This window comes from Delphinapterus leucas, chromosome 3 (genome assembly GCF_059928025.1).
Source record: "Delphinapterus leucas isolate spDelLeu-1000000601 "Yukka" chromosome 3, BTC_Dleu_Yukka2, whole genome shotgun sequence".
NCBI classification, from domain to species: Eukaryota; Metazoa; Chordata; class Mammalia; order Artiodactyla; family Monodontidae; genus Delphinapterus; species Delphinapterus leucas.
Genome location: NC_143131.1, coordinates 79,221,785 through 79,244,661, shown reverse-complemented (window position 1 = coordinate 79,244,661; position 22,877 = coordinate 79,221,785). Strand labels below are relative to the sequence as shown.

The 22,877-nt window shown below is 39.4% G+C and overlaps 1 protein-coding gene across 1 annotated transcript in view; it reads left to right on the top strand.

The window, feature by feature from the left end:
* PCSK1 (proprotein convertase subtilisin/kexin type 1) overlaps positions 1-20,977 on the top strand; it is a 40,984-nt gene extending 20,007 nt beyond the window's left edge. The window contains exons 8-14 of the mRNA XM_022592435.3: positions 102-314; positions 2,817-2,917; positions 11,042-11,275; positions 14,276-14,433; positions 15,822-15,955; positions 17,527-17,688; positions 19,703-20,977. Of these exons, the coding sequence (XP_022448143.1) occupies positions 102-314; positions 2,817-2,917; positions 11,042-11,275; positions 14,276-14,433; positions 15,822-15,955; positions 17,527-17,688; positions 19,703-20,080 (1,380 nt within the window). The 3' untranslated portion in view covers positions 20,081-20,977. The remainder of the gene's footprint in view (positions 1-101; positions 315-2,816; positions 2,918-11,041; positions 11,276-14,275; positions 14,434-15,821; positions 15,956-17,526; positions 17,689-19,702) is intronic.
* The last annotated feature ends 1,900 nt before the right edge of the window (positions 20,978-22,877 follow it).

The following is a 22,877-nucleotide window of genomic DNA, read 5'->3' as shown; positions in this document are numbered from 1 at the left end:
ACTTCATGCATGTATTTATATATTTGTTGGGGATTTTATTGGGATGTGACAGTGACCCCAGTGATGATAATAGACGTGATATGTTTTGGCTTTTCCTTTAGGGGAGACAAGGAAAGGGCTCTATCTTCGTCTGGGCTTCTGGGAATGGGGGGCGTCAGGGAGATAACTGTGACTGTGATGGGTACACGGACAGTATCTACACCATCTCCATCAGCAGTGCCTCGCAGCAAGGCCTATCCCCCTGGTACGCTGAGAAGTGCTCCTCTACGCTGGCCACCTCGTACAGCAGCGGGGATTACACCGACCAGCGAATCGTAGGTTGCTTTTGTCTAACTCTCTCTGCTTAGGTAGGAGAACACGGCTCGCCTTCAAAAGGATCCTTTGGTCAAACTGATTTGCTTAAGCTTCATGTCTCAGTTGGGGAGACTCACACTTTGCTCACTTGAAGGGTGGGTATATATTGGGAAGTTTTCTCTCCCAGGGGTAATGACGCTTCTGCCAAAATGATGTCGCCTCTCAGTCATTTTTAAACTCAGCCCTGAGAAGCCACCAATCTGTCATTACATATGGCCGAGACTCCAAATGTCTGTTCAGCTTGTGTGATGCCTCCCTGAAAACAGCCTTAAAGGAGATTTTAGGGTTGTTGGAGCTTTATCACCCTTGTACTTGTTGATCCTTTAATAGCAGGGAAAATGTCTGACTTGCCCTTTAGCAGATGAGAAAAATACAGAGCACACACCAGCTATGTATCCTAAGGATGGACGACCTACAGGAAAATAACAGTCTAAATTTCCCCTGAGGTGAACTTCTCAGCATCCAAATAAGGAGCTTAGGAAGGTTATATGCTCAGAGAACATCTCCAGCCCCCGCTTGGCTGTGCCTTCATTTCCATGAGTCAGACTGCCAAGGGCAATTATTGGATTTCCCTTCAAGGGCATGATGATGAAGGCCCATTCGGGGGCTTTGAGAACAAAGAGAGGCACTTCTTTTCATTTAAAAATTGAAAGCCTCAAACTTAACTCCTGACACAGAAAGAACTAACCAGCTAAAGTATGTAGATCCTAATCTCAATAAAAAAGCAGGTCATGATCCAATTAGATTGTGGGTAACCTGCCTAATAATTAGCCTTTGGAATGTGTGTAAAATTCATATTAATGGCATCTCAACAAAATTGTCAGAACTACGATCTTCTGATCCTTCTGATGCAGGATCACTCTTCCGGAACTGCCTGTTTCTGCAACCTACTCTAGTTTAGACAGTAAAACTATGGTCTCAACTTAGAAGCCCTGGCCTACCTCTCATGCCCATATCTTCAATTACTCAAAGAGACAGTAACATTCTACCTAGGGGTTCTTTACGGCAGGTATATCTTATACCCTGCTGTAAAGGAGCCTACCAGACATGTGCCCCACTTGCATTCACAGCCCCTGGCTCTTGATGACCCTGTGGGTGTTCAGAGTGGCTTTTCAAAAAATGGCCTGTGGTCCATTTCAGAGTCACCATTTCATAGACGGTCCCTCATCTGAGCCACTCTGCTGTGAAGCAGGAGGAAGAATTTCCATCTTTGTAAAGATCCCTCCTTAGGTAAATGAGCCATAGAAGAGACAGCTGGTGGATTCTATTTGAGACAGTTGCACTAACATAGCCTTTGTCTTACGCAAACCTCTTCCTCAGCACAGTCATCTCTGGGGCTTACTTGCGTCAACAGGTAAAAAGGGTAACCTTGCTTCCGCAGCCCCCAGAGGAACAGGGCCACCAGAACTTGAGATATTCAGCGACTCCAAGTGGGAAGCCAAAGGAGGTGATAATAGAACAAATTGTTTTTTTTGCACCTCCCTCCCACACCTTGAAATCTCTAGCTAAAAATCATAGTGTGAGAGCCTGGGTGGGTGTCTTGTTAGTAATCCTTTGGCCCAAGTACTTGTTCAACCAACAACACTGTGGTCCTCAGGCAGACTAATGGGAAGTCTCTCTGGTTTCCTCCCTTCATCTCAGCAACCTCTTCACTAAGCTAAAATTAGCCTGGGTAATTCCTTATGTGCAATCACATTGTGTGAAAATGCTTTCACAGACAGGATCTCATTTCAGCCTCAGAAGAGGAGTCGAGAAATATCAACCTCATTTGACAGATGGGGAAACCAAGTGGCTTGCCCATGGGACACATCTACTGAGTGGCAGGTTTAGAATTTGAGCCCAGATCTAAGTCCAGCACACTTTCATTTGAAAAACTCGCCATGTTCATCAAAGTACAAATGTGACACTAACTCATGGCCATCAGATTACGTCAACAGTGAGTGCAAACCACACACTAGACATGTTTTGTGCAAATAGTTCAAGTGGCCCAGATCAGGATGGCTTTACCTCCTCGTGCTGAAGAGGCAGTCAAATGTCAATCTGAAGGCAAAAGGGAATTGTGCCTGGGGCAAAACTTCTAAATATGCCAGGCCAAACACAATGGACCTGATGATTAATGGGCCAGCATGATTCACAGTGATTTTGAAACACTCCCTTTCTTACAGACAGCGTTTCATTTGGGAATCTCAGAAGAGAAAAAAAATTCATAGTGGGAGGACTTCATCCCCAGAAAAAGGCATTCTGATGCCAGAATTATAGACAAGTTGCGTATAGAGGAGAGTGAGCTAAAACATCAGCAGATGGCAAACATCCGCCTGTAGTTTAGAGGAGGAAGTAGGGAGTCGAATCAGCTGGGCTTCCTGATCCTAACAGATGCAGCCCTCGGTAGGGCTAACCCCCGGGGACAGGATCACACTCCTCACATGTTCTCCCATGTTTCTTTCTTTCCTGGTGCCCCTCAGACGAGTGCTGACCTGCACAACGACTGCACAGAGACCCACACAGGCACCTCTGCCTCAGCACCCCTGGCTGCTGGTATCTTCGCTCTGGCCCTGGAAGCAAAGTAAGGCCCAGAAAGCGTCTAATCACCTGTAAAAAGCTGTTTCTCCTTCTTTTTCATAGCATATATATTTTTTCTGAATATATGGTTACAGTGAAAAACTACAAAAAATAATAAAAAATAAGCTCTTTTCCTGTCAACATCTCAATGTAGATTTAATACACACACTTATCTTGCAACATTGGAATCTTAATTCACACACTGTTTTGTAATTTTTTTTTTTTTTTTTTTTTTTTTTGCGGTACGCGGGCCTCTCACTGTTGTGGCCTCTCCCGTTGCAGAGCACAGGCTCCGGATGCGCAGGCTCAGCGGCCATGGCTCACGGGCCCAGCCGCTCCGCGACATGTGGGATCTTCCTGGACCGGGGCATGAACCAGTGTCCCCTGCATCGGCAGGTGGACTCTCAACTACTGCACCACCAGGGAAGCCCTATTTTGTAGTTTTTTTTTTAATCCACCTATATTAAGAGCACTTTCTCATATCTAAATCAATCTTCCTTGACTTTAAAAAAACTCATGCTCTCCTCCCACTCATTCCTCCCCAGTCCTCCTACCACTCAGCTATAAGGCCTTCTCACTTCTGTTTATTCCCACCAAGAAAGACTTTGTCCAGATAATTTCCTGTGGGTAGTGTTAGGAATAATAAGTTTAAAAAACATCCTTTTTTTTTAGATTATATAAGCCCCACTCTAGAGCTGATATAACATATCAGGGGACATGAGAATTAAAAACAGGACTTTTATCTTTTTGTAGTATACCATTATAAAAATGCAAATTTTATTAAGGCCATTTCATTCTCAAACACCCTTGTCCATAGATATCAGTTATCATTTCTGATAATTTCCTTAAGATAAACACTTACGATTGGAATTTTTGGGTCAAAGGGCATGCATGTTTTAATGATTTTGATACATATTGACAAGTTACTGTTGATAAAGATGGTACCAGTTTGTATTCCCACCAGCCGTATATGTGTGAGAGTGCCAGTTTCCTAAACCCTGATCAAACCTACTTTTATTATCTTTTAAAATGTTTGCTACTTTGTTAGGTGAAAATGGCATCTCATCTCTATATGCTTTTATTTCATTACTAATGAAGCTCAATATTTTATATTCTTTTGCCATTTATCATCTGTGACTGTTTATGACCTTGATTTTGTTTTATGGCCTTAGTTAGAAAAGCTACTAATGCTTGGTTAGTTTGACATTTACCTTTTAATTTTACTTACATGTAATTTTTAACGTAATGAAGTTAATATGTATACAGTTATCTTTGTTAGTCTCTTTAAGGTTTTTTTCCTTTTTATGCTCAGAAAAATCTTTACAACTCCAAATTATATACACATTTATTTATATGTCTTTTATTATGGTTCTTTTACCATATTTATGTTCTAAATCCCCCTGGAATTTATTTTAGTGTATGTTACCAAAAAGAGATTTAGCAACATTTTTCCCTTCATAATAGTTATTCAATAGTCTAACACTTAATACAGAGGAAAAAATGTTCTGATGTTGTGTGGTGAGAAATCTTTAAATGTTAAGTCAGGTGCTGTGGCCGCATGATAGAAGACGTGTTAAAACTTGTAACTTACTATTATCCTTCCTAATAAGGAATTTATCTTAGAAGAACATCCATATTCTCTACAGAAAGGACAAAGCAGTTCCTTCATGTCAGGTTCAGTAGGCGAGGTGAGGTCCACAGTAGTAGAAGAACAGAACTCTTGGGGCTGGACCATAGCTGGAAAAGCCCTGCAGCTGCTGAGGAGAGTCCAGCATTGCTCCAGGAGCCCTGGAGCCACCTGTGGAGTTGTGGTTTAGTCCCTGGTATCTCAGTTATGTAACGGCCACAGCGGCTAAGAAAGATATGCCTAGTAAGGCTTGTATCAAGAGTCTACCTACTTGGAGGGGCTGGAAAGGTACTGATAAAGGAAGAGCAAATCCAGATGCCCGATCAGAAGCAGGGAAATCTGAAGCTCTTGAATCTAACAGAAAAGCTATGTTCAGAATCTGAGTCCAGTTGTAACAGGAAGGGGAAGGACAGAGGGCAAAGTCTAAAGACACAAGCTTTGACTGGCGTCAGCAGACCCAAACCAAATTCGAGGAAAGATAATCTAAGCAGTGAAAAGTGCAAGGAACACCTGGCTTCAAGTTCTAGGCGTATCACTAGCTATGTGACCTTAGGCAAATTAAGAGGGCTCAATTTATCATCTATAGAATGGAGGGGTCAGATCAGATTATTTTTTTCGAACCTTTTCCCTTTATAAAATCCTCCAGTTTGAAATTGAAGGTATCAGCATATATAGATCATCCAACATGAATTGCTGAGGTTGGTGGTAAGAGGTCCAGAGTGAAAGAAATAAGGTCCTATAAAGGCAAGTAGTTACACACAGGTAGTGAAACAATATCGTGATATTTATGATTTTAGGATACAAGCTTTTAGCTCCAGGGAGCTTGTAAAAGAAAACCATCCTTAAAATCTTGTCTTCCCTACCCAATACCTATCAAATGCATGCAAATGTAACTAGCCAGACCTAGCCCATCCTTGTCTAGTGACCAGAATAGTAGAAACACCCATCTAGCTGAACAGATGTAATTTTATTTTGACTAAGAACTGAAATTTTAAAAGTTTAATCTCTGACTTCTAAAATTTCAAACCTTCTATTTCTGTATAAGGAGAAAGTGATCTAAGAATGATCTAGCCTCATTAATCTCAGTTAATTCCTAATGGACTATTTATAAAGCAGGGGCTCCATGGATTGTTATGAAATACATGGGGTCCATGAACTTCTTTGAAACTAGATGCAGAAATGTTTGGGAGTGCGTGTCTGGCATTTTGGGGGGAATGGTTTGTAGGTTCCATCAGATTCTCACACTGCTCATGATTTAAGAGCCATCAAGAGTCTATGATCTCCCTGGTGCATGTAATAAGAATTTAATTCTTTTCGTTTTGATTCAATCATCAGTAAGATGGCCATAATCTATCTTAACATTTATAAACTTCCTGCCAAAGTACATACAGATTATTGGGATGTCTGTTCTCAACTGGGCAGTTTTCTTAGCTCCATTCAATTGTCTATACCCAAATGACTATTTCAGAAAATCTGAATGCCAGAATTTCTAGAAGAGTCCCTAGACAATCAAGATTGGAAGAATCATTTAACCATGTGCTTCTCCTCAAGGAACAACTATGGAGACTGAAGAACAACTCTGGGCTAAATTTATCAAGGATAATAACATTCAGTATCTATCGGCCTCTTACCATGGCCAGACATTGTGCTAACCTCTTTATATACAAGACCAACTCTAATCCTTACAACAGTCTTGTGACACAGAAATTATTAATTGCATTTTACTAAGGAAGAAACTGAGACTTAGAGAGGTTGAGAAATGTAACCAAGTTCCCACAAAAGATTCAAACTTAGGTCTGTCTGACCCCAAAGCCTGTACTACCAGCAGCTACAGGACACTGCCTCCTATAGTCCTGTGAGGGAGGGAAAAGTTCATCCCCTCAAAGAAAGAGGAGTTAAGAAGATTGAGACTGATAAAGAAACATCTTAACTCATACTTATGAGTTCTGAATAAAGGCTCCTGTCATGCATATTACTTACTATGCTGCATTAAATATGGGACTCTGGGGAAAGGGAAGAGGAGAGGGAAGGAGAAAGAATGATTTCTGGCTCAAAGAATAGTTTCTGGGTCAAATGTATAGAGGAATACTTTCCTTCCCTAGAAGAGTGTTTCTCAAACACCAGCATACAGTCATCACCTTGGGTGTTTATTTAGTTTGCAGATTCCCGGGTCCAATGGCCAGCGACTCAGATTCAGAAGTTTCTGATATTCCAGGCAATGTTTATGCTGGTAGTTACCTTAGCCAAAATTTGAGAAACAGCTGCTATGAAGGGTTACCTTACAACTGTATTTTCCTACAACCTCACTGGGCTGTGACTGTGAAGATGCCCATTAGGATACTTAATAGGCATATCCTGGAAATATATACATATATATAATAAATAATACACACACGCGCGCACACACACACACACACACACACGCTAAGAGAGACAGGAATTCCTTGGATAAATGCCTGTGGTACTATTATACTTAAGAAAGATGGCAGACAGTAACCTGTCTTTTGAGGGGAGAGCAAAGAATCAGAATAATTTTTAATAAAGAGCAAAAAGTGAAACATTGAATCCCTTCACATCTTTGGAGGTATTAAACAAACAGATGAACCAATCTTCTGTTTTCATTAAAGGTTAGAGGATGGGAAACGGACTTTCAAAGTTGCGTGAAAACTTTGGATAAATCACATCAAAGAAATCCTTGACTCAGTGGATTGTGAAATGTTGGAAAGTCTCTAGGTTAGAAAATCTTCAACATCTAGGCTTATCTAATTGTGATTAGAGGCTAAACCACGTAGCCTTTAAGATTTTTCCCCTTAGAGTTTTGTCTCCAGATTACTTTACCTACACCCTTCTAATTAGAAGCAATGCTTAATTTCAGTGTTTAATTCCAAAGCCCTTATTTTCTATAAACACAGCCTTGATTAGCAACCCAATGTAATTTTAAAAAAATTTAATTATTCTGGATGCCACTGAGGAATGAGTTGCTAATTAACAGAGGAAGACTGTCAGGAATGAGATGCACTATTGTTAGACGCTCCTTTTCATTTATGAAATGCACTCACTCAAATGAAAAATAGGCTTAATTTTCCTAATTGCATGACAATGAAGCCTCTTTGAATATTTTGCAAAGAATAGGTAAAAGAAAATTAAAAAACAAAATCTGCAACTAAATAAAAAATAATTCTCTAACTATAGAAATGTAGAAAATCTGCTTTGTGTTTGATTATCATGATTATCAAGACCATGCCTCCTTACTACATATCCTCATCCCAACCTACACACACACACACACACACACACACACACACACACACACCTGCCCGTCCAAGTGGGAAATTGGCGTGTTGCCCAGAGACCCCCTTGATAAGAGGCTTTTACCTAAAACTCCCTTTAAAAGACTGGAAGCAAGAATTTCAGTAAAGTGCCATATAGGCCAGAACTAGTTTCCACATTCAGAAAATAAGCCATTTCTGCTCAGCTAGTTAAGTATTCCTCCGTGTGGGATGGCCAATGTGGAAACAAGATCTACAATGAAGTATATATGATATTGGGCAGATTGGAGTTCTGAATAATATGGAATTTTCAAGATTGTCATACTCAACCACTCATCTTATAGATGAGTCCACTCAGGCCCAGGGAGATGAAGTGCTTTGCTTAAGGTCACACAGGTCTTTGGCAGTAGAATATAAATTAATGTGCCTTCTATTACTCCCTATTCTGACCCTTAATTGTCTTAATTAGTTATATGCTTGTATTCTTTCTTCCAACTCCTATTATTTTAGGTATAACATAAAACTGCCTAGACAGGTTTTTTCAAATATACATAGAAAATCATGCCCTACCCTCAGATATTTTGATTCAGTAGGTTTAGACCTTTATCAGTCACTCTCTGTGCTGTTTGTCAGGAGCTCAGCTGAGCAGAGAGAAAGCATACTGAGCTGCCAGGGGTCAGAGTAGCTTTAAAGCAACAGACCAAAAATGAAAGGGTTAAGCCTTTCATCACTTACTGTGATGGTAAAGGCCAGAGTCTAAAACCAGAGAAAACACTGACTCTCCCTATTCCATTTTCCCCCATGGAAAGGTGCACCAGCTGATGGTCAGGTGAAAGCATGGACATGGGGGTTGTCTCACTGTTGAGGAAGCCCCAACAGAAGGCTCTGGTAGTTTTATGGACTCTGGGGTGGGGTGGGGTGAGGGGGAAGGCTCAGAGTGGAGAAGTACTGGGTACTGAGTCAGAGTGGGGAGAAGTATCTTCAAGGTTCCTTCTTCTCCCCCCCATTAGGAGGCCTTGGCTGAGGCGCCTGAAGAAGAGCTTTGCCCAAGGCCTCAGATAAGGAATGAAGGCGCAGGGCCTAGGAATGTAAATATGGGAAGAGCTTGATGGGGGAGGAAGGCCTGAGTCCTTGACTGCAGCTCCCTTCAGAGATGGTGATGCACGGGCTGTGCACTCAAACTGGGGTGGAGAGGACAGCTTCCCCATGAGGCCCACCAGATAGAGCCTTTGCAGCGCTTATGATGAGGACTTAGATCTTAGCCAGCAACAGACTCCTCAGTGTTTAGGAATGTGTATTGCCTCTTGCTTGTCACCAGGGGATTGTTAAACCAGTCCATGATGGGCTCTGGGGAGAAAATAGCAAGTTGAGACAGATTCCCCTGATGGTTGTTTCACAACCAAGTGGTAAGATAGAAACCTTGAAGACTCAACACTTAGGCATTTATTATTTAATAAATAATGCTTGATTGGCTTGATAGAAACAATGCAGGTCTCAAAGCTAAGGAAAAGCTTGAGATCATGAAAGACTCTAATGACTAATAGCAGTAAGTTTTAAAATTGTATTTAAGGCTAGTTAACACTTGCACACATTCAATCATCCAACCAACCAATATTTACCCAGCATATATACCCTGAGCCTGGCATTCTTCTGAGTGCTTGGTACACATCAGAGAACAAGATGTATAAAAATCTCAGCCCTTCTCCCAGCTGATTCTAGCAGGGGAGACAGACATTAATAATACACAAAACAAATGAGTTGCTCAGTATGTTAGAAGATGATAAGCACTATGAAAGAAAAAAAAAACTATAGCAAGGTAAGAGAGCTCAGGAGTATTTGGGGAGAATTGAAATCTTGAATAGGGTGATCAGGGAAGGTGTCATATTCATTATAACAGACCTGACAATCCCATGCATCTCTGATTTATCTTTATATTGCTGCTAAATTAATTTTGCCAAGGCTCCTCATTATACCATTCCCTTGCTCAAAAATCCTCAATGGCTCCCCTTTACCCAAACGATAAAGTATAAGCTCCTTTTCATGGCATTCAAGGTCCTCACCATCCAGCTCAGTACTCCAGCTCACCTCTTCCTTGCTTCAGTAAACCAGACTATTCACTGTACTCTGGCCACATCCTATCCTTCCCCTGTCAGAGGTTTTGACCCATTGCCTCATCCCCTGTTCTCTCTCTTTCAACTTTTTGACATTCTACCCACCCTTTAAAACTCAACTCAAATATTTCCTCCTAGAAAAGCCATCCTAGATCTTTCCATCCCAAAGGAATTCTTTCTCTTCAAAGTTCTACAATACATTGTGCTATGAATACAGCATTCAACAGATATATTATAGTTATTGAAAGACTTAGTTCATTTACTTGATTGTACACTTCTTAAAAACATGAACTACCTCCTTGAATATCCCCACACTATTCAGCATGGTGCCTTGTAAGAATGATCTCAAGTAGCTAAGAGCTTCTTGACACTTTTGCTATATAAAGAAAAGAGGTAAAAAATATTTAAGAGTTGGGCTTCCCTGGTGGTGCAGTGGTTGAGAGTCCGCCTGCCGATGCAGGGGACGCGGGTTCGTGCCCCGGTCCGGGAAGATCCCACATGCCGCGGAGCGGCTGGGCCCGTGAGCCATGGCCGCTGAGCCTGCGCGTCCGGAGCCTGTGATCCGCAACGGGAGAGGCCACGACAGTGAGAGGCCCGCGTACCGCCAAAAAAAAAAAATATATATATATATATATATATATATATTTATTTATTTATTTATTTATTTAAGAGTAGGTAGCCAGCCTATGTCTAAATCTGAGTCTTCCTAAGAAGGAAGTCAAAAGCTCAACTGTGGGTTCATAATGCTGAAAATACTAAGGCTGTTAATGAACAGCAGAAGATTGGAAGGCACAAAGGAAGTGCTGTCATTTTAAATTTTTGTTCCAGTTAAATGTAAGTACATAGGAATCAGGGGCCAAGTTCTACTTTTCTACAATGCTGAAAACCAATTTTACTCATGCTAAGATCGTAACTTATGCGGTATGAGGAGAAGTTTTCAAGACTGTATTTTAAATTATGAATGAAAGACATAACAATAGTGATACACACAAAATTTACATAAGCACAGTTGCAAAAGATACCTCATCATCTCTGAATGGAGATGATTGTTTTTAGCACTTGCTTTTGCAAGGAAACTTCTTTTTGTCCCTTAAAGATTCTTTGGGTCACTTCCTCTCCAGTCCAAATCTCACCTGGCGAGATATGCAGCACTTGGTTGTCTGGACCTCTGAGTATGACCCACTGGCCAATAACCCTGGATGGAAAAAGAATGGAGCAGGCTTGATGGTGAATAGTCGATTTGGATTCGGGTTGTTAAATGCCAAAGCTCTGGTGGATTTAGCTGATCCCAGGACCTGGAGCAGTGTGCCTGAGAAGAAGGAATGTGTTGTAAAGGACAATGACTTTGAGCCCAGGTAAGTGTCTCCAGGAATTTTAAACAAATGTGTGCCCATGGCACTATTTGAGTATGACATTTGTCACTCTGCTTAATTTTTCTCACCTACCCTTCTGAAGTAGATGGAGATGGCATTTGTCAGTGTTCCCTGTGTGTCCATGAGGAATCACAGAGATCAAAGATTTGCAAATCATGTTAACATATTTGTATTTTCCTCTCATAGCCTACCAACCAGATAGCACTAAGTTAATGTGCACAATTGTTCTATATATCACTAAGAAAAATCATTGCCAATTAAACTATTACCAACCATCAGTTCTTTAATATTCATTCCAAATTCAAAGATGTTAAAGTTTTTTTTAATGCATCTTAGAAATGATGAAATGCAGTACTTGCCAACCAGTGTTACCCCAAACCTACTTCCAAAAGAACCTCGCTTCATGCCACAGTGCTTTGTGATTCGTGACTTTCCTTCCGTGAAGGATCTTTTATCATATGGCTTTCAATTAGACTACACCTCTCCCACTACATCTAGCTACGGAAGCAGAATCTCGTATCAAGGCAACTGCAATTATACTGAAGACCCACTCACACAAAATACCCAAGGGTGGGAGGCTTGGAGGGCCTGCATTAGGGAGAGAAAATCATTTCTTAAGAGGGTATATTTCAGTATTGGACCACTTTTTGATGGCTATAAGGCAAATCTGCTTGAATTCAATGCCATGGCAAATAGCATTGTATTTAAGTATCTGTGTCTTCCTTAACATTTTTTTTCCTTTTTTCCCTTTTTATTTTATTGTGTTAAGAAGTCTTAACATGAGATCTACCCTCTTAAATTTTAAGTGTACAATACATAATTGTTAACTATAGGTACAATGTACAACTGATCTCTAGAACTTATTTATCTTGCTTAAACTTTATGCCCAGTGGTTAGGAACTCTCCATTCCCCCTACAAGCCTCAGGCAACCAACATTCCACTCTTTGATTCTATGAGTATTTTAGATACCTCATATAAGTAGAATCATGCAATATTTATCTACCTGTGACTGGTTTATTCACTCAGCACCATTCATCTGTTGATGAATATCTAGGTTGTTTCCACATCTTGGCTACTGTGACTAATACTGCAATGAACATGGGAGTGCTAATATCTCTTTGAGATCCTGGTTTCAATCCTTGTGATAAATATCCAGAAGTGAGACTGCTGGATCATACGGCAGTTTTATTTTTTTTTTAGGAAACTTCATACTGTTTTCCATAGTGGCTGTACCATTTTGCACTCCCACCAATTGTGCAAGGGCTCCAATTTCTCCACATGCTCATCAACACTTGTCTTTTTTCTTTTTTTTAGTAATAGTCATCTGACTCTTGACAGGTGTTTTTTTTTTTTGCGGTACGCGGGGGCCTCTCACTGTTGTGGCCTCTCCCGTTGCGGAGCACAGGCTCCGGACGCGCAGGCTTAGCGGCCGTGGCTCACGGGCCCAGCCGCTCCGCGGCATGTGGGATCTTCCCAGACCGGGGCATGGAACCCATGTCCCCTGCATCGGCAGGCGGAATCTCAACCACTGCGCCACCAGGGAAGCCCCTTGACAGGTGTTTTGATGTGGGTTTTGATTTGCATTTCCCTGATGATTAATGATGGTAAACATTTTTTTTTCACATACCTGTTGGTCATTTGTATGTCCTCTTTGGAGAAATGTTGATTTAGGTCCTTAGTTCATTTTTGAATCAGGTTGTTGGTTTTTTTGCTATTGAGTTGTAGGAGTTCTTATATATTTTAGAGATTAACCCTTTATCAGATATTGTCTACCATTCTGCAGGTTGCCATTTCAGTTTGATTGTTTCCTTTGCTGTGCAGAGGCTTTTTAGTTTGATGTAGTCCTACTCGTTTATTTTTTGTGTGTGTGCTGCCTGTGCTTTTAATGTCATATCCATTAAATCACTGCAAAGACCAATGTCATGAAGCTTTTTCCCTATGTTTTCTTCTAGGAGTTTTACAGTTTCAGGTCTAATGGGTGGGTTTATTTCTGGGATCTCTATTCTGTTCTATTGGCTTGTATTTCTGTCTTTATGCCAGTACTATACTTTTTTTCTTTTGAAGTATAGTTGATGTACAATATTATATAAGTTGCAGATGTAAAATATAGTGATTTACAATTTTTAAAGTTTATACTCCATTTATAATTATTATAAAATATTGGTTATATTCCCTGTGTTGTACAATATACCTTATAGCTTATTTTATACCTAAGAGTTTATACCTCTCAATCCCCTACCCCTGTATTGCCCCTCCACTTCCCTCTCCACACTGGTAACCACTAGTTTGTTCTCTATATCTGTGAGTCTGTTTCTTTTTTGTTATATTTACTAGTTTGCTGTGTATTTTAGATTCCACATATAAGTGATATCATACAGTATTTGTCTTTCTCTGGCTTATTTCACTTAGCATAGTGCTCACCAAGTCCAGCCATGTTGTTGCAAATGGCAAAATTTCATTTTTTTTTTTATGGCTGGTTAGTATTCCTTTGTATGTGTGTGTGTGTATCACATCGTCTTTATCCATTTATCTGTTGATAGACACTTAAGCTGCTTCCATATCTTGGCAATTATAAATAATGGTGCTATGAACACTGGGGTGCATGTATCTTTTCAAATTAGTGCTTTTTTTCTTCAGTACCATACTGTTTTGATTGCTGTAGCTTTGTATTATATTTTGAAATTAGGAAGTGTGATTCCTCCAGCTTTGATCTTCTTTCTTGGGGTTGATTTGGCTATTTATAGTGTTTTGTGGTTCCATATAAATTGTAGAATTGTCTTTTTCTATTTCCAGAAAAACCTTATCATTTTCTTGTGCATTAAAATTAGTTTATACCTAATCCTGAATTGGTTTCTACTCGTAATAGAGAGAGACAACAAGCCTAGCTGAGTATCTCCTTAAGAGTGTTGTGTACATATTTCCATAAAATGCAAGGAAGAAGAGATACACTTTGTTCAGTGATGATTCTTTAATGTATTTAGAGCCCTGAAAGCTAATGGAGAAGTTATCATAGAAATTCCAACAAGAGCTTGTGAAGGACAAGAAAATGCTATCAAGTCACTGGAACATGTGCAATTTGAAGCAACAATTGAATATTCCCGCAGAGGAGACCTTCATGTCACCCTCACTTCTGCTGCTGGTAAATTTCAAAAAAACAAAACAAAACAAAATTCAATTTCTTCTAAATTATGTGTTTAAATTTTTCAGTATAAATTAAATGATTTCAAATCAATGATTGATTTTTGTTTATATATAGACCTACGTCTTCCCATAGACACTTTCAGGTCTTAAAAAATATGTTTGTTTGGTTTTTTTTTGCATCAGAACTCTGCTCTGCTCATTCAAACTGATCCTTAGATAAGCAAAGAATGAGGCCTATCCAAATAATACCAATTAATAAACCCTTCTGAGTTATGCATTTTCAAACTGTGCTCATTATCCCAGGTCACTGATCTATCATTCATTTCTCTCAGGTAACACATTAGTGAAAATTACTCTAATAATTAAGCTGACAGATATATTAGTCTCATCCAAGGAATTAAGTGGAAAAACTGAGAATTCTGATCCATGAAAGAGAGTTGAGGAGACTAACAAATTTTCCACAATTATATGATTAAGGCATATGATATGATATATGGGCAATTTGTCCTTTCCTGAAAGGTTACTAAGTCAGACAAGATCATAGATGGTAAAGAGCTTGTGAAACATAAACCACGATCCAACCAGGAGAAGCTGTCCTAATCCTTTTTCATGTTTTAGTAGGATTCAACTGACTAAATTTAATTCCCATAAGTGATGTATGAGAAAGATGAACTATCTCTATAATGCCCTTCCAGGATATGAACTTCCTAGAGGTTTGGAGTAAGTTCTGTTAATTCTGGAATTATGCTTCCTTAATACCTTGGAATTGGCCTGAAATATTGGCAGAATGCTTTTTCATTAATGGCCCTATAGTTCATTTGACACTTTCTCTTAAAAAATATTATTTATTGATCTATAGAGAACTTGGATTTGAAAATTTAGAGTAACTACTCTTACTAGTAAACTATTCTTACTAGTAGTTTTATATGACAAGAGATTAAATTATATATGGCTTTATTTTATTATGTCTATGCTACATTATAGACTCAGGCACCTATTAAATTTTCAAAACTTCCTCTTAATTTCAAAATGATAGTTCCATTAATATGTATGTTAGGTCTTTGATGCTCTTCTTTAATGTAGTTCATAAACATAGTTCTCTGAGTTCTCCTTATTCAGATAAACCTTACTCAATATATTCATCCATTATTTATTTTTCTACAATATTTATTGACAACTTATTATATGTCAGGCAATACACTAAGTACTGTGAATAAAAACTTCTTTATTTCCTGAGAATGTCTCCATCCTAGTATTATACTCAAAGGGAAAATTAAGAAAGCTAGTTTTTCCCAGCTTCCATTTTCAGTTGTCAAATGCTAAAGTGTGTCCTACTATCAGATTTGTTAGGATACTTGTTAATTTGTGATGCTTGCATGAAAACAGGAACCAGCACCGTACTGTTGGCTGAAAGAGAGCGGGATACATCTCCTAATGGCTTTAAGAATTGGGACTTCATGTCTGTTCACACATGGGGAGAGAATCCCATAGGCACTTGGACTTTGGGAATTACAGACATTGTAAGTATGAATGAAAGGATACAGAACCACAAGCTCACTTTTAGACACTCTGAAGCTCTTTTAAAGTCAGTGCATAAGAAAGGGCCCAAAGGAAATTTGATCACTCCTTATAGAGGTAAGGAGAAAGTTTAGTGTTTCAAGTTCTCCCCACTTGGCTATATAGAAAATAAATTTTAAAAAATTAGGCACCAGCCATATAAGAAGGAAGAAAAGATATTTTGATACACAATGTGACAGACTGTGGGGCAAATCCAAGTATACCCATGTCAGAACACAGCCAGCCACATGACCTACTCAGCCACCAGAATCAGCTGTATTTACAACCATAGTTAAATGCTACACCAACTTTGCTATGACACTCTGCTGGGGTCATATGACAGAACTCTTACCAATATTTACTGCAGTGGCTATTTAAAAGTAGCTTCCTTGTTAGATAACATATCTTATTTAATATGACTTTTTTGGTTTTGTTTCAGTTATGAAACAAAAGCATTTCTCAGTTTTCTTTCTGTTTGCTAACACTGATTTTCTTCTATAATTGTAACACACAGTCCCGAAAATAAAGTGTATGAGCAAAAAGCCAAATACATTTGAATTATTTATTTTTATATCATTTCTCCAGCATTTTCTATAGGTGAGCATATAAATGAATGGTTTTTCAGGTCCAAGTTATTCTGAGATAGCAGTGTTATAAGTACCAGTAGCACCAGAATCAATGTCTAGATAACTTTTTAAAAATAAATGATTTTAAATTCCTGGAGATGTTAATTAAGTTAATAAAAATTCTACAGTCATTGTTACTTTTTTTTCTCTGAGAATAGCTTTCACCTAAAGACTGCTAAAATTGTGATTTAGCAATGGAAGTTGTAAAAATTTCTGCTCTCATAGGGAGAACAAGAAAACATTCTTAGTTTATGGTCCTGTTCCTGACCTTGGCCTCCATTCTTTAATTCAGTTTCACCATAAGGAAACTAAGAAAATCTGTTTACCAAGATGGGACTATTTTATACCAAGTCTGCAAAATCTGACTCTACAATTTTAGATTTTTTTAAAGATATTTTAGATTTTTTAAAAAAATATTTTAGATTTTTTTAAAAGATATTTTAGATGTCAGCATTATTTTTAACATAATTGTTGAGCCTGTGAAAATTATTACTCTTCCCATAAATATACAGCTCTTAAGGACTGCTTAATGCTGAGGGCTATTTATATTACTCTGCAGACTTTTTTTTTTCCCACTGGAATGTTTCTACAAGTTGATAATTGATAAATATAATTCTCATTATATAAGATACAGTCAACTTTTCAAGGACACACCCAGTATAGAAAAGAAGGTTCACGTAGAGAGTTCTCCTTTTTTAATTGAAGGCAACTGATCAGTTTTTAAATCTTTGAACCTGTCAACTATCTATTTTCATAGGAAGAGTGAGGCCAGTGATTTTTGTCTTTGTACCCAGAGCTCTACACATGAAATGCACAGAATTTTAAAATTAAACTATAAAATTTAGCTATTTTGAAGGAGTTTATATTGCTCAGAACATACACTAAAATTATGTATGCTTACTCATTAGTCTGGAAGAATGCAAAATGAAGGAAGAATCGTGAACTGGAAGCTAATTCTGCATGGGACCTCTTCTCAACCAGAACACATGAAACAGCCCCGAGTGTACACGTCCTACAACACCGTTCAGAATGACCGAAGAGGGGTGGAGAAGATGGTGGATTCGGGGGAGGTCTGTGTGGCTCTGTTCTTACTGGCATGTTCTTTTGTGAACTGTAGTAGACAATGTAGTGGGTGAAGCTACCCCTAACTTTTAGGCAGGAAGTGAATCAAACATGGGTTGGCAGGGCTTCCCTGGTGGCGCAGTGGTTGAGAGTCTGCCTGCCAATGCAGGGGATACGGGTTCGTGCCCCGGTCCGTGGAAGATCCCACATGCCGCGGAGCGGCTGGGCCCGTGAGCCGTGGCCGCTGAGCCTGCGCGTCCGGAGTCTGTGCTCCGCAACGGGAGAGGCCACAGCAGTGAGAGGCCCGCGTACCGCAAAAAAAAAAAAAAAGAGAGTAGGGTTTCATCCTATGGAAAAGAAGCAGTTTACCACTCCCACTCCCTTTCCTCCCACCCATGTTTTGGGAAGGAGCTGATAATAAAGTAGGTAATAACTCGTACAGAGGCGCCAACTGTGCTGTCATGTGGGAATAGCTTTCTAGAGGCCTCTTGCTGTCAGGAGCTGCACTTTCAGCCTCTGAGTTGTCAGAAGGGGCCTGGGAAGAGATTGGGGTGGTGGGCGGGGAAGGGGGGAACTGGAGAAATCAGAGAAGCGGCTCTTTGTCAACGTTGTGGAAGCATTTCAGTATTTTAACAGCCAAATGGTCCCGTTAATACCCCTTAAGGAATCTTGGAGGAAGAAATACCCACAAGGTCCACCTGCCTCCAGAATTGGGAAGAGGAGGCCTCCAAGGTGGAGTCCCAGAGGAAAGCTATTCTGCAGAATGTAAATGGGGCCATAATATGAGCTGAGGCCTTCTCACAGCTAGTTTATAAATTTCTTGAATAAATAATGTCTTTGTACCTTCCAAAACACCTGTCACAGAGCCAGACCTATTCAGGAAAGGACATTCTGGGAATTCTGATAACCTACCTACTACATCTGAGGCACTGTGCTAGAGGCCTGGGGGATACAGAGATAAAGAAAATGTGTTTTCTGCCCACCATCTGATAAGGGAGAAGCCAGCAGCCTCAGTAGGCTGAGACCTAGGAATGTAACTGACTGACTTTAGCTTTCCTTGGCAATTTTCTGAGAGAAACTGTGATTCTATAGCTCCTCTTGGAGTTGCCAAGAAGTGTCAGTTAAGGAATTAGTAAAGAGAAGCCTGCATGATTTGATCAGTTGAGCCTTGGTCTTCTTTCTGTAAAATGGATATATTGAGGTCTATCCTTTCTAGGTTACAAGGATTATAAGTTAAATGAGACAACGTGAAAAATGCTTACAAACTAGGTACAATACAAATGTTAGCTATACGTGATCATACAAAAAGACAGCTCTCTTTAAAATTTGATATTGTTATAAATGGAGAAAATTCATGTTAGGGAACTGAATAATTTTGAATTCATTAATTTTAATTTCTAACTTTCGGATAAAAGAATAAATGAATGAAACAATTTCCTGTGGAAAATAAACAGTTTACTCCTACTCTCTTTCCTCCCAACCCTTTTTTTTTTTTTTTTTTTCTTTGCGGTACGCGGGCCTCTCACTGCTGTGGCCTCTCCCGTTGCAGAGCACAGGTTCTGTACGTGCAGGCCCAGTGGCCACTGTGCCACCAGGGGAGCCCCCTACTATCTTTTAAAATTTATTTTTTCATCCAGAATTCAGACATTAAAATTAATGAATTCAATATTGTTAAATTCCCTAACATGAATTCTACTACAGCAGGCTGACAAGTGAAGGAGACCGATAGGTATGAGCGCTTACATACATCATCTGGTTCAGTCTTCAAAACCACCAGAAATGGAGGGATTCTTATTGCCATCTTACAGGAGAAGTTCACGGAGTTTAAAAAGGTGCCAAAGGTGCCTCAGTAAATGAGAAAATGAGGATTGAACTCCGAGATAGTGTGATTCCAAGCCTTGTGCTCTCTCTGCTCCCCAGACTGCCTCTCGAGGGGCAGGCAGTGGGCGTGTGCTGCAGCTGGCTTGCCTGCTCCTAAATAATGAGCCTTCTCCCCTTTGCCGGTGGCTTTCTGTGTTTCAGGAGCAGCCCACACAAGAGAACCTGAATGAGAACCCTCTGGCAACCAAAAGCCCCAGCAGCAGCGGTGTGGGGGGCAGAAGGGATGAGCTGGCAGAGGGAGCCCCTTCTGAGGCCATGCTACAACTCCTACAAAGTGCTTTCAGCAAAAACTCACCCCCAAAGCAATCACCAAAGAAGTCTCCAAGTGCAAAGCTCAACATCCCTTATGAAAATTTCTATGAAGCCCTGGAAAGGCTGAACAAACCTTCCCAGCTTAAAGACTCTGAGGATAGTCTGTATAATGACTACGTTGATGTTTTCTATAACACGAAACCTTATAAGCACAGGGATGATCGGCTGCTGCAAGCTCTGGTGGACATTCTGAGGAAGGAAAATTAAAATGAGTGGTGGTCCTAAGTTGGAAATAGTCATGCTTTTTCCTTCCCGTTAGATATTGCCTGTGTCTGAAGTGGTTGTTTTGTCATTGATTCTTCTGCTTGTAATATCCTTTGAGGTACTTTTTCTTTTTCTCCCCAACCTGGATAGTTGAAAGCTATGAGCTCAAGCAGCAAATCCAACTTCCTGAATTGATTACAGCTCTTTCAAAACACATCTTCCCTGCCTGCACAAGTCAAATGTTTTGTTCTTTCTGGAGCCACGGTTCACACGTGGTCCTCATACCACATGAGAATGCCTCCTCAAGCCTCCCATTTCCTGTCTGAAAAGAAAAGGCATCACCTGGGCAACAGTTAATTTGAAAAAGTAATCTGCAAAAAATGAGAGGAAGGAAAACTATTCTTAACAGCTTGTCCTCTGTCTTTGCCATGTGGTGATTCAAATTTTGATGCCAAAGAAGGGTTTGGAAAGTCTCTAATGAAGGAGTTCACAATCAGACTCACACCCTGGGTTTTTCTACTCCAAAGTACTGCTCATTCAGGAAGTGGCCATTAGATCATTCTGGGGAAAGGCTGGGTTATTTAGATCCAGAAACAGGCCTCAAACCCTGCATTTTCTGGTTTGAGCAGTTTTAGAGCATTTTTCTTTGCTTGGCTTGGTGTGCCATGGAGAGGCCTCCATGGATCTAAAGGTGACTGTGACTCATGCTGTGAGCTCTGGCCTTCCTCTCTTCCTCATTACCTTCTCCTTTCTCAGCCACAAACTAAATACTGAGAGAGCTACTGATACCACTTTCTTAGAACAAACTTATACTCGGGACTTGGCAAATTCCTAATCATAATATTTTTAATAGTCATAATAGGAAACCACTCATAACACGGAAAACCAATAACAGGAAAATATTCATAATAAGGAGAGCCAGTGGGAGGTTTCATTTGTTTTTTAAATTATGTTCATTAGAGCAGATTTTTCTGGATCTTTGAAACTGAGTGTTTATTCCTTGACACTAAAGGCCCTTCTCCAGTCTTATAGATGATAGTATCCAAATTCTCACCAAACTGTTTCCAAGCTTCAACTCAGAGGACACAAGCTGGCAGCCCAAAGGCTAGATTTTGTTTGGCCTGTTAAATGTTTTAAATATGTGAGTGATTATTGAAAATACGAGATTTCACATAAAACCTAATTCTCAGACCCATCTTCCCTCATCGCAACAGTTGGCTGGAGCTGAGTAGCAGCTTCCCAGCTAGACTTGAACACATGCCCCCATGATACCCTGTTCCGTGCTGCTTATCACGGGCACCTTACAGGTCAGCATTCAATAGGCATTTGATTTTACCCTTTCCTGCACTAATGAACATGTACAAAGTGTAAATGCATTAGGAAAGAAATATCCCCAACTTCTTTCTGTATGATAATCAATAATTATAAGAATCTGTCATGATCTAATTTATAGGCCAAAAAAAAAAAAATGGTATTTGAGACCCCTGAAAGTAGCTCTGAAATCCTATTTGACTTATGTGTTTAATCTCACCTTACCCAGATGCTCATTTATACTAATTCATTAACTGCCAATCCCCTCACTTCCCACTTCCTATATACTCACAAAGGTTCCAGTTGCCTACAATACTGGCATTCTCCCACTGAGTTTGCTGTTTGCAATTCTTCCATGAAGTCTGAACTTCATAAGGCCACACATGCACTGGACCAGGAAGAGAACTACATTGAACTAGATCAGGAAAAGAACCCTAGAGTCTGTCACTTGCTTTAAAGTGTGTTTGGTAAGACAAACTTTCACCCCCAATTCTACCATTTGAATTTGTGCAGAATGAGGGTATTTCCAGAGCAATACCCATGATGCATCTAGGATGTTCTCCTGAAAGAATTGCAGTATCACTCTGTCCTTGGAAGTATCACATGTTTGATACATAGTGTTAGATAGAATTTTGAAAATTTCTGCACAACAAAAAGTATTAAATAAAGCTGAAAAGTACCAGAGAGCTGTTAGATCAATTTTCAACTAAAAAAATAAAGCTAAGGCCCAGAGAGGCCAATAAACAGTAAAAAATGAAAAGTCATCCTATCCCCATTCCTAACCTAGTGCTAATTGTATGAAGCTTTCTTTTTCATTATTCTGACAGTATCTTTTCCTGGTTAAAACCCCAACCAACCATTGGATTGTAGCCAAAGGTTCAATCAAGAGAAGCTTTAATGTTTAAATAAAGTCATGTTTGAATGTTTCCAACCTGGAACATACTGTTCAGACATAAAATATTTTTGTCAGTCTTTCTTAGTGCCTGTGTGGATTTTTGTGAAAATGTAGAAAAGGAAACTTATATAATATTTCCCTCAGAATTTTAAACTATATTTTCTTTACAGGTATTTATAATGCTTTACCAAATGCTTTTATCAAACAGAATTTTAAAAGGCATAATAAATTATATCAAAAACCAAAATTTTCCTGAGAATAAGAGTTTCATCCAATAAAATATTTTTGAAAGGCATGTTCCTCTGTCAGTGAAAAAAAAAAGTGTAATATATATGTGTTGTGGTATTAAAAATGACATTTGTCTAGTAGCCTAATACAATGTGTAGCTGAGTTTAACATGTATGGTCTTAGCATTTTTAAAGGAAATCCCACATTATATACTTGATGTATTAACTAGAATATGTACAATATGCTTATAAATCAAAAGAATAAATGGTTTCTCACAAAGTCAAAAAAGAAAAGGCTTATGTTTCCAACAAAAACGGGACCTCCTTCTCTTACTTATTATATTTCCCAAATGAACTGTAAAAAGGA